The following is a 12,660-nucleotide window of genomic DNA, read 5'->3' as shown; positions in this document are numbered from 1 at the left end:
CAGAAGCCGCTATCGATTATACAAGATTACTATGAACAACACGTTAGAGTCCAGTAAGGTGGTACAAAACAAACACTGATTTAAATAAGAACAGCAAATCTCCATTCGCACATAGTTTTGAAGATATAATACGGCCAACTTGCTAGAAAAAGTTAGCGGTAACGAGAGAATTGCGGATGATGATTCCGCAATTTTATGGTGTATAACATCACCTGTACTTTTCTGGTCGACGAAACAGTCTGATGGTTCTTATAAACGAGAGGCACACTAACCGCATAATATTTGGAACCGGTATTTGCAGGTAGCTTTCATATTTTGCGGAACGTTCAATCTAGACTTTTTAAGAAAATACGAATACACGTGAGATCTGCGTTTCGACCCTAAGGACCATACCATGCCACTTTGTCATCCTCTGCCACAAAGCGTCATTCGGGTGTGGTACGGAAAGTGTGGCTTCGGGAACAACGCTCTGTCGGCCATTGTTAGTTTTCTAGAGCGTAGGGCCGACAATTCTTATTCAAATATCTCCTCATTTGTGGTCTGAAGGTTGAGAGCAATCCGTTACAGTCCTTCCAGAAAGGGAAAATCTCTGGAAGTACGAGAAATTAAAGCTGAATGCTCGCCATGAGAATAAGGCATGTTGACCACTCACCTACAGAAGTTGACACTTTCTTCCCAGAAGAGGGAGATGTATTTTTGGGGCTCTACCTGGACGCAAAGCTACTTGCTTAAAAGCTATGATTCTTGTCTGATACAAAATCATTACATGGCAGGCACTGAATATGTTGCACACATCGACTGCTAAGCAATTGACGTGTCCGATGGCACCACGGTGGACCAGGTTCTCCTGGGGATCATTCTTTGGTGTGAGGACCGGTATGGGGCTGATTCAACCTTGTGGGGACAACTGAGGAGTTATCTACAGCATGGGGCTGATTCAACCTTGTGGGGACAACTGAGGATTTATCTACAGGAGAAGTGGCGCCTCCGGTGGAAGTTGAGATTAACAATCGGAAGAGCAATGTGCTAAGCATATGCTCCTTCAACGCGAGCGTCCAGTGACGTCTTTGTCCCAGGGATCTGACTGAGGAGCTAAGGAACCGAATGTGTCAGCAGTCTTCAAGGTACGGTGGTTATAGTGTTCGCTTTTCAGTTCTTTCAATCAGTAGCAAGCATGAAGAGTGTTCAGCAAGTAGAGAAATACTAGGTGCGCAATGAACAAAAAATATGTAATGCGTATAATCTCTATTTTTATCTCTACTTTGTTCTTATTATAGTTTCTTCATGTTCATGTGTGAGTACTCCACTTGGATTTTTTTTGCAGTTGCATTGACCTGGGGATCGCTTCGGCCGTCTGCAGCACTGCCGTCCAGTTCTATAGTCAATGAGGCGTGGGCTCACGGTTCTATTGGAGTTTCGATGGAAGCTATTATGCCTACTTAAGAACTCATCAGATAACGTTTGACAATAAAGCATGTTCTGTTAACTCAGTTTCAGTAGAACTTTTTCGTTCTACGCATATATCTGCTGAGCGCACCTCTGTTTGTCAGCAACCCAGATTGGGCGAAGCTTTTCTGTATCTGACGTGGAAAGAAAGCGCACGAGGAAGCAGTGAGGCGTGAGGCCGAATCTGGAACGACAGTCACGCAGTATGGGGCAGGGCGAGGGGAGAAAGCGGCCGATCTTTTTACTCTCTGTCCACAGAACCAACCGCCTTGTTTTCTGGCCGGTTCACTGTCCCCCCTCCCTCCCCCCCCCCCCCTCCCCGTCCCCCGTCATCTGAGACTGCGGCTGGCACCAGTAGCTTACAGAAAGTGAAAACGCAACGGGATATAACTTACGTATTACGTCGCATGTGTTCTATTTATGAACGAGCCTGTATGAGTCCATGAATGAGTTAATATGTGTGGGTCTCGGTAAATGGAAGACACGAGAGGTGGCAAAGTCGTTGAAGCACTGAACTCGAGCTCTGGAGGGCCATGGATCGTATCCTAGTCCAGCTATCCTTGACTAAATTTCTTGTTTTTCCCTTAGTCATTTCAGTTCGAGTCTCATGCTTCGATGATTCATCGGTAAGGGCTAAGGATAATTTGTGGCAGCATTCATGCCTGGTAGTCTGTGGGATCCTCAACAGGAATAGGACTTTAATCTCGAAACTTGCTGCAGACGGTAACATTATTTGATTTATGAGCAAAGATGTTTGATACTGTTATGAAAGTCTTATCGCATTTCGACCATTAGTATTATTTTTGTCTTTTTAATCCTTGTGTCAACTCGTTGTAATTTCACCATTCGCGAAGCTGTTTTCTCCCTATGTTAATTTTCACGAACGACTGGCTTGGTTTAATGTTGTATCTCTGTTGTTGCTTCACCAGTCGCTAAGATAAATTTTGATGTTGGTAACTTCACTGGTATACAAAAAACACAAATTAGGCGCCGACGTAGGAGTTAAGCACATGCGGCTGCATCAACAATGTAATTTACAGATGGAACGGAATCAGTGAAGAAAGGAAAAGATATGACACTGGAAAAACGAGACATTGACCTTGACACGTTATCTGTGAGGAAGTTCAGTAAATGAAGGGACTGATATGTGTCTGATTTGAATTTAATATTCTTTTATTTAGTCACACAGATGGGCGCTGCAGAGAAAGGAAATCACAAACGACCAACGTACATCATTATCTTATTTTTATTCTTAATGCACAACCGATATTGATAGGCTCTCTGGTTACGTGGAAATGGTTTATCAGCAACTGATAATATGAAAGTGGTCAAAAATATTGCTTTCTGAGGTAGTAAACGATTTTTTGACATCAGTAATTCAAGACCATTTCTTTGAAACATCCTTCTAAAATTTTACTCACTTAATGGAAGTATAACGATATTTTGTCTTTGGTAATAGAATGCTATAAGAGGGAGCATTTAGGACAAAAGCAACGGCTATGTTTGCTAAATCGCGGGTATTTTTTTCAGTCATGTGGGTACCAGTATTGGACGCATGTGCGAACTAATGATAAAACTAGCTTAAGCATGCATAAGCAAATACTTGAGAGCAGAATTTGTATATGTCTGACGGTCAATAGTTTTAGGACAGGAAAGAGAATTCCAAACCTGACACGACCAACGGGACGGTGCAGTAGTAAGAACGTGTTGTACGTGGGTTGGAACTTAAATAGTGGCAACTATTTATTCACAAACGATACAACTGATACAAAAGAGTTACATGTTTGCACCTGTTAGTGCCCTTCAAAGTAGTCGCCAGCGTTGTGTAGAACCCGTCGCCTGCGATGTTGAAGGCGTAGTATACCGTTAGCAGAGCCTGATCTGTTGATGGTGCGAATGGGGCGGTCTACTGCCTGTCGAATCTCTGGAAGAGTTCTGAAGCGAATACCACGAAATGCTTCATCTTCGGACTCATACAGCGCAAGCTGTGGCTGCTCTGTTCGGTCGATGATGGGACTGTGACGTACTGTACCAGCCGCCATACTCCCCGGACTGAAGTCCTTGTGACATTGCCGGCCGCGGTGGTCTAGCGGTTCTAGGCGCTCAGTCCGGAACCGCGCGACTGCTACGGTCGCAGGTTCGAATCCTGCCTCGAGCATGGATGTGTGTGATGTCCTTAGGTTAGTTAGGTTTAAGTAGTTCTAAGTTCTAGGGGACTGATGACCACAGATGTTAAGTCCCATAGTGCTCAGAGCCATTTGAACCATTTGAACCTTGTGACATTGATTTGATTCCGAAGATGAAGGAACCACTTCGTGTTATTCACTTCAGAACTGTCCCAGAGATTCGACAGGCAGTAGACCGCTCCATTCGCACCATCAACAGAACAGGCTCTGCTCACGGTATACTACGACTTCCACGTCGCTGGCAACGGGTGCTACACAACGCTGGTCACTACTTTGAACGACAGTAATAGGTGCAAACTGTAACTCTTTTGTATCGGTTGTGAATAAATAGTTGCCACTATTTACGTTACAACCCTCCTATATTCCTATGCGGATTTAGATTTTGCGTTGTTTCCCTAAATCGTTCGAGGCGCCTTCATGGATGGTTGATAAACAAAAAGTAAGGCCTGTTTCCTTCCACAACTTTGCCCATTCCAATGCCATAATTCGGGGTCTCGTTGTTGACGGGATGCCAAACTCTAACCTCGCCGCCTAGCGTGACATGGAAATACGTGCTCAAAGTCTACTATTTTCGACGACCTAATTATGTTGAAAGACTTCTTGCGATATACCTTCCACTATTTCCTGGCGGCGCAATAAATTATTGCTTTAAAAGACGGACGACAAGTTCTTGCTAATCTTCAGCTCCCACGTTGTGGGACTGATTTTACTGTAACAGTGAATTATGGGGTCTGCTGTTGTTAAGACCAGTAGGGACATGCGCTATCTTGTAGTGAAGGACCAAACTGAAAGCGAGGTGGTGCATTCGTAAGGTAGCAGACTCTCAATCAAGAGGCCGACGGTCGAAACCTCCGTCTGCCCAACCATATCTAGGTTTACTCTGGTGTCCTTTAACCATTTAAGTCAAATGCTAGTGTGGTTCCTTTGTAAAAGACACGGCAGACACTCTTCTGATCCAAACTTGCGGCCGCGCGGGGTAGCTGTGCCGTCTTGGGTGTCTTGCCACGGTTCACGCGGCTCCTCCCGTCGGAGGTTCGAGTCCTCTCTTGGGCATGGGTGTGTGTGTGTGCTGTCCTTAGTGTAAATTAGTTTCAGTTAGATTAAGTAGTGTGTAAGCCTAGGGACCGATGACCTTAGCAGTATGGTCCCATAGAACTTACCACAGATTTCCATATTTCCAAACTTACAGCCGGCCGGTGTGGTCGAGCGGTTCTAGGCGTTTCAGTCTAGAAATCCTGCCTCGGGCATGGATGTATGTGATGTCCTTAGGTTACTTAGGTTTAAGTGGTTCTAAGTTATAGGGGGCTGATGACCTCAGGTGTTAGGTCCCATAGTCTCAGAGCCATTTGAAATCAAACTTGCACGCCGTCTTCACTTGGTTACCGATTGAGTGTTAAGCACTAATTTCCCTTCCTTTCCTTATTTGAAGGAAAAAAGAGGAAGGTTCTGAGGAAGAAGAAAGGAAAGAGTAACTGGTTTCGCTGTCGTAATACCGAGATGAATTTCGCAATCGGAAGGAAGGAACGAAAGTATGAGGTCGTATGATTACCAATCAGAGAAGCGTAGACATAAAAAATCAGCCATGGTATATCAAATAAACCTGGTTAACATGTTCAGTGAAAGCATCTGGACCGTAAATCAGGATACCGATGCGGAAAGTGCCTCAACAAGTACGCCGGTTCGCTCGGTGACTGGTCGGAGCAGCGCCCGACCACAACTTGGACAGTACACCTGTCTGTGGTTCCTCTCAGTCGCTGTACAGCTGTCGCCGGTTTCCTACCTTCTATTCTCAAAATAGCCCTCCCCGTGTTAGTCGTAATCGCTAGGGCGCGTTGCGGTAGCGAAAGTCGTGGCTTCTAGTCTCATCTGGAGCGTGACTGTGGACTTCACTCTGTTACGTTCTTTTTGTAGCTGATCACCTGTGTTGTCTTCCGGCAGCGGCTATGGGCAATGCCGACCTTGTAACACCAAAGGGAAGCTTGCTGTCTTGCGACAGCTCGTGTTCTGCGGAGATTCTCAAGTACCTAGCGGGGAAAGGTGAAACCCTGTGAAATCTAAGCTATGTTATACGATGGCTATTCGGAGAGTAGGGTACCATCCGTCGCAAAATGGAAACCACAGTGAAAATCAAAGCTGTTTTATTTGCAACAGTTATCTACACCTTCCAGCTACTTCACTACATAGTCGCCTCTCCGACTTAGACATCTATCTCACCGCTGTACCAGCTTTCTAGTAACCTCGTCATAGACAGCAGCCTCCTGTGCTTTCGGACAAATTTCTACACTGGACTGCAACTTAATGTCGGCCGCGGAGGCCGAGCGGTTCTAGGCGCTTCAGTCCGGAACCGCGCGACTGCTACGGTTGCAGGTTCGAATCCTGCCTCGGGCATGGATGTGTGTGATGTCCTTAGGTTAGTTAGGTTTAAGTAGTTCTACGTTCTAGGGGACTGATGACGTCAGATGTTAAGTCCTACAGTGCTCAGAGCCATTTGAACCATTTTTGCAACTCAATGTTGTCTTTATAACTAGCACTTCATTTGAACACAGATGAAAATCGTATGGAGCCAACTGTGGGCTGTATGGTGGGTGATCAAACACTTCCCATCGAAAACGCTACAGGAGTGTGCTCATTGCTCCTACAGTGTGCGGCCGAGAACTGTCATAAAGAAGGACATGCGTAACATTTACATTATTTGGAGTAGCATGAAATCAGGCGAAATCTCTCGTCAGGCACTCATTCTTAGAGGGAGACGCTAGTTTCTAGGTATCTTTAAGTTCTGACTGTGCTCTCAGAACTAAGAAGAAGCCGGCCGGAGTGGCCGAGCGGTTCTAGGCGATTCAGTCAGGAACTGCGCGACTGCTACGGTCGCAGGTTCGAATCCTGCCTCGGGAATGGATGTGTGTAATGTCCTTAGGTTAGTTAGGTTTAAGTAGTTCTAAGTTGTAGGGGACTGATGACCTCAGATGTTAAGTCCCATAGTGCTCAGAGCCATTTGAACCATTTTTGAACTAAGAAGAGCTAGGTGACGCTGTCTATGAGCATATTACACTGCCCAATACATCTGTGCAAAGCCTCATCGGATTTTCACTGTGGCTTCCATTTCGCGACCGATATTTCCTTACTTTCCGGATAGCCATCGTACAAAAAGCTTCATATCGTCTTTTAATATCACTGATGTGGCTAACTAATGATTAAAAAGAATGTAAAACAGCAGTTAAAAGTGGAGAGGGAAACCTTGCATGGCAGCTATACGTCGATAGCAAATATAATACTTCTAATACGAATTCAGAAAATTTTTTCAGAGAATTCAGCGCGGTGGACAGTTCCATTTTTCCTCGACTGAGCTCTTTATCCTCCTCTCGTGCTGCGAGTGATGATCTTAGATGAACTTGCTGGCTAGACAGTAACTGGTTTATGCTCAGAGACCATGTAGGAGCACATACCGAAGGTGAGCATGTTAGTCGTTGAAAAATGGAAACACCAGCAACTAGGCTGGACGCTCGAGTGTAAAACAATGAAAAGCTACACGATTCCAAAGGGATGTAGTATCGGCTTCATTTGACCAGAATCGACCCAAACGAGTGTCACACTGATTTCACAGAACAAGCGCAGGCAAATTTGCACAGACTGGATGGGAAACAAAGCTAGATGCACCAGACAGGATAAGCTGTGTGAAGAGAAGATAGAGTGCGTGTGTGAGAGCAGAGCGGACTTACCCGGGTAGGCGCATGCCCGCGGTCCCAGGAACAGTCTGGCCGGAGCGCCGCGCCAGACTGCGGGGTCCAGGGCTGCAGCCCGGAGAGGTCGTCTGGCGCCGGCGGGAGGGGCGGGAGGGGAGGGGAGACCGCGGGTCCGCCCCCCACCAGCAGGGGGTCCGCCGAGACGCGCCGTGGCGAAATCTCTGCGGCCCGCGAGACCCGCGTAACGCCCGCTACCGCTCACCGCTTACCGCGGCGGTTTTATCGACTACGCTCACTGCGGCAGATCGCAGCTGGCGCGTGCCGCCGATAGCACGTGACGAGAATGAGCGGCTTGCTTCCTCATCTCGCGGAGTCGAGGAAATCAATAGTCGTTGGAAGGTGATTCGTCCTGAGAGGTTTATGTGACGGTATCAATTACATATATGGTTCTGACATATCCGAAAGAAGACACGCCTTTCCGATCCAGCAGCCACTATGAATTAACGAAGGATTTACAGACATTGCCTGCTAGTGGATATTGATGGGGAATGAGATTTTCACTCTGCAGCGAAGTGTGCGCTGATATGAAACTTCCTGGCAGATCGAAACTGTGTGTCGGACCGAAACTCGAACTCGGGACTTCGGCCTTTCGCGGGCAAGTGCTCTACCATCTGAGCTACCCAAGCGCGACTCACACCCCGTCCTCACAGCTTTACTTCTGCCAGTACCTCGTCTCCTACTTTCCAAACTTTACAGAAGCTCTCCTGCGAACCTTGCAGAACTAGCACTCCTAAAAGAAAGGATATTGCGGAGACATGGCTTTGCCACAGCCTCCGGGATGTTGCCAGAATGAGATTTTCACTCTGCAGTGGAGTGTGCGCTGATATGAAACTTCCTGGCAGATTAAAACTGTGTGCCGGACCGAGACTCGAACTCGGGACCTTTGCCTTTCGCGGGCAAGTGCTCTACCATCTGAGCTACCCAAGCACGACTCACGCCCCGTCCTCACAGCTTTACTTATGCCAGTACCTCGTCTCCTACCTTCCAAACTCGCCCGCAAGGCAAAGGTCCCGAGTTCGAGTCTCTGTCCGGCTCACAGTTTTAATCTGCCAGGAAGTTTCATTGATGGGGAAGTTTGAAAATTTATGCTGGACACAGATTCGAATCCGGGTCTCCTGCTTACTATGCAGATTCGCTGACCACTGCGCCATCCGCACACAGTGGTCAGAGCAGACTACACCAGAACGCCTCTCGTCAGACCCAAATTCTCAACCACATACTACGGCTGAGGTGCACTTCACCGATTCCCGTAAGAGTTGGAGCCTGGTCTATAGAGATCGTTGGCCATTCTCGCCTTCCACCAATTGCACCACATCGTTCTACACCCTCGTCGTTTCATAATTATTCGACACACAATTAACCTTTAACGATACTGTCAATAACATTCTTCTAAGTATTTAACCGCATTTTCAATGTGACAAGTCCTCCGACGTCTCAGCCACTGTTGCAAATAGCCTTCTTCAGGTGCTTTTGCGCAATAGTAAAAACAACCTGAGGAAGGCCATTTGCAACAGAGGCTAAGATGTTGGAGAATCTTACACGTTGAAAATGCGATCACATAGACAAAAGAACTGTATTGACTGTGACAACGGCCGCGGAAGCCTACGCTTACATTCGGCCATACTCTTTATTGGCAGCTTCCTCTAGCGACTGTTCTTCGGAGAGTTCGAGCCACATTTAGCCTGCAATTTCTCTGCTATCCCTTACGAGAAGGTCATATTAGCCAAGGACTTGAACAAAATAATATACGCCCTTGATATAAACTATTCATTTGTGAAGCTCATTTTTTCCTCCCATTTTGTACTATGACATCTCTAAGTGTTCTGAATATGTAGTACATCGGTGAACATTGCGGTTTCGTTTTGATTCGTTTCTCATGTCAGATCCAGCACGCTTCCATGAAAGGTAAAAACTCTACTAGAGGTGCCTAGGCTTCCTGTGTCCAGGGTCATGGCAGCATAAAGATTTTGTGGAAAAATTTCATTTTCTAAGTGTATTAATTGACGAAAAAATAATCTTAATGGCAGACGTAGGAGAGCTACAGCAGTTCCTTTCGTTGCAGTGATCTTCTTAACAGAAATACCACTATACAGAAAGAAACTACTGGGCTTAAAATATCTCTAAATAACATCAGCCTTTTGTGGTAGAGCTTCCATTGCTTAAACCTTTCGAAAATTAGCTGAACAGAAAGATGGGGAAGTTCTTTTATGCAAGGACCAAAGAGCTTTTTTGAACCGACAAGTCTAGTTTTCCACTGGCCCCTACCGCAGTGCTGATTGGCTTCTACCAACTGGCACAGCACTGGAGGTGTGCATTTTTTAACGTAATAGTATTTCCTAATTCAGGGGCTCCAGTTTTCCCACGGAAAGGAAAGGAACTAGTCGGCTTCATTAAATCATTTTATGTGGTCATTTTCAATGAGTGGCCACTTATTACGTAGGAGAGTACAGCATCTTCAAGGTTATACTGTCTCCATTTGTTTAGTATCAGCTCCAGGAAGTAGACTGTTACTCGTATGTTATCCCATGGTACCTGCAATGTATGATAGTACAAGAAAGTCTGAGTCAACTGTGTTACATTTCTTGAAACGTCATGTTTACGTGAATGGTATAGTGTTTTTGAACAGGTCTCGAACAGAGGAAGTGGATTACCAAATAAAAATACAGGATGCTATTTAAATCAGACGTACTACTGTTTATACCTTCGAAAGGAACGAAGTTACAAGGAAGGTAATCATGTTGGTTAATATCTTACTGGTAGCTAACCAACATTTGCTTGATACGATATTTTATTCTGCTTCTGGCCAAAAAGTTATTTGGGGTGGTCAAGATAAGTGGGACGCACTTTATAGAGAGCCATCCTGTCACATGGGCATGCAAGGGGCACAATTTCGACAGATCTCCGTGTTTTATAGATGGCTGTTGAGCTGTCATGATTTAGCACAGCGTACCATCATCTTCAGGGTTTTGTAGAGACCATACTACTAAACGCCAGGGTAAGGTTGTCCGGGACGTTGAAGTCTGATCTTGCTTTCTAAACTGATGACCAGTGCCCTCTCCGCACCGCGTTGCATCACGTGCTATCATCGGAGATATCTGAATTTCACGCAGAAATATTGTCTCAGTAAGATTTTCGACATATGTGTGAGCTGGTAGACGATACATAATAACTATTTCTACGAGAAACAGTCGAATGATGGACTTGGTCATAAAATTCTTTTTGATTCCCACTTGCGTAAATTCGACTGTCCTTGACGTATTATACACATCCTTCTACTTTTAGCACAATCACAGAAAATGATTACTATCGTTGCTAGTCTCGGCTTCGCGATGACCATCTTTAGAATTCAGAATATGATTACAATTATTACCTGTTGCTGCAAAGAATCCATATTGTGAAGCTGGACATTGTATGGTCGAAACTGGCAGCTATTGTGATCATTTTCCGCGACTACGTCTCACCCCTGGCCATAGGAAGCATACAAAAGCTTCCGATTGGCGTAAGTTGTACTACTTGCTTGGTTCTCGAAATGATTGGAATTTCAATACAGCCGCGTGAAGCAACTAGGAATAAAGAAATATTTCTGTATGTGAGGAAAGATTACGCAACGAGTTGGTTTTCAGATATAGCATTTGGATGTTATTTGTTTGTCAGAACACAGTCTTATGTCTCTAGTGAGAGGGAAAATCGTCTATCAGTTCGTGATGCACTTTGAGATAGTATAGGTCGATGCGTATCGAGACTGCGGTTTATTGCTCGGCAATATGGCCACTTTCGTTAGTCAGGATCCCACGACTGTGATGCGAATATCGATTGAATGGGTTCGGGAGGCCCATACTCAATGCAATGGGGGATCTCAGCTAACGCACGTAACCGATGATCGAGAGGATGCACTTGTTCTTTGCTGGGTCGTACAGTATCGTACGAGGGACGTTCAATAAGTAATGCAACACATGTCTTTCTCGGCCAATTGCGTTTGAAAAAATATCGAATTTGTTGTGGGACATCGCGGAATATTTCCGCTTCAGCCACTATAGTTTCATGAACTTCCGATAGGTGGAGGCGCTGTATGTAGCTTTCAAAATGGCATCTATAACGTGGGTACGTTCCAAGAAGAGGAGAGCTTTCACTGAGTTTCTTTTGGCGAAAAACAAGTGCATCACAGATATTCATAGGCTCTTACAGAACGTCTACGGAGACCTGGCAGTGAACAACAATGAGTCGTTGGGCGCGGCGTCTGCCACCGTCGGAACAAGGTCGCGGAAACCTGTCTGATCTCCCTCTTACCGGATGGCGACACACAGCTCTTACTCCCGCAGCGATGGGACGTGCGGACACTCTCGTTCGAGGTGACAGAGGGATCACAATCGAACACCTCACTGCACAATTGGACGTCTCTGTTGGTAGTGCTGACACTCTCGGACACCAGTGAGGGTACGCAAAGGTGTGTACCTGCTGGATTCCTCGCCACCTAACAGAAGACCATAAAGACTTCCAGCTGTTTGACCCAATGAAGATGCACTCCGCGGGAAGGTTACTGATTCAGCAAGACGTTGGCTCCGACGTCGACCAGTAGAGTGGTATTCTTCGGGCATACAGGCCCTGCCTGTAAGGTGGCGTAAGGCCGTCGCATTGAACGGAGATTATGTTGTTAAGTGCGGTTTTGTAGCCATAAGAGTGGAGAATAATATGATGTGTTCGAATCCTGTATAAAACCAACCTGCGTTCATAAAAAATTGTTGCATTAGTTATTGAACGACACTCGTACAGCCGCGATATGTATGTTGAGTCAGAAAATGGGCTTGTTTGCAACAAGTGTCCACACTGGTAATGCGATTACTTCCGGAGCTTCAAGGAGTGACAGGATGACGAGCATTGTTATGTTATGCCACGGCGGGACAGGAGAGAGAGGCCTGCAGAGGGTGGTGCGCCCAACGACTACACTGGATGCAGATGTGGCACCGCTTTGTCTTTTCAGACGAGTCTCGGTTTGGCGTACAGCATGATTACCAAAGTATCCTTGTGTGAACGCTCCGAAGAGAACACTCGATGACAGATTGCATCCGTCATTGTTGCACAGGTCGAGTACCTGGAAGGACGGCACGGGTCGCCGTTGGGCACACAATGCGGTCACCTCTGATTGACATAGGAGGTAATTTGGACTAGAGGTGTTACATCTGTGACGTGTTCAGGCCAGTGGCTCTGAACTATATTTGATGTCTGTTGTTTCAACAACATAATGCAAGAGAGCATGCTGCCCGTACCTTCCTGAACAATCTGGATACGAT

At 46.0% G+C, this 12,660-nt stretch overlaps 1 protein-coding gene across 1 annotated transcript in view; it reads right to left on the bottom strand.

Moving 5' to 3' along the window:
• Positions 1 to 7,389, bottom strand: part of LOC126236797 (uncharacterized) — a 28,115-nt gene extending 20,726 nt beyond the window's left edge. The window contains exon 1 of the mRNA XM_049946384.1: positions 7,349 to 7,389. Coding sequence (XP_049802341.1) covers positions 7,349 to 7,362 — 14 coding nt within the window. The 5' untranslated portion in view covers positions 7,363 to 7,389. The remainder of the gene's footprint in view (positions 1 to 7,348) is intronic.
• Positions 7,390 to 12,660: the final 5,271 nt, after the last annotated feature.

The sequence above is a fragment of the Schistocerca nitens genome, chromosome 2 (genome assembly GCF_023898315.1).
Source record: "Schistocerca nitens isolate TAMUIC-IGC-003100 chromosome 2, iqSchNite1.1, whole genome shotgun sequence".
Lineage (NCBI taxonomy): Eukaryota > Metazoa > Arthropoda > Insecta > Orthoptera > Acrididae > Schistocerca > Schistocerca nitens.
This window is presented reverse-complemented; position numbering and strand designations above follow the sequence as displayed.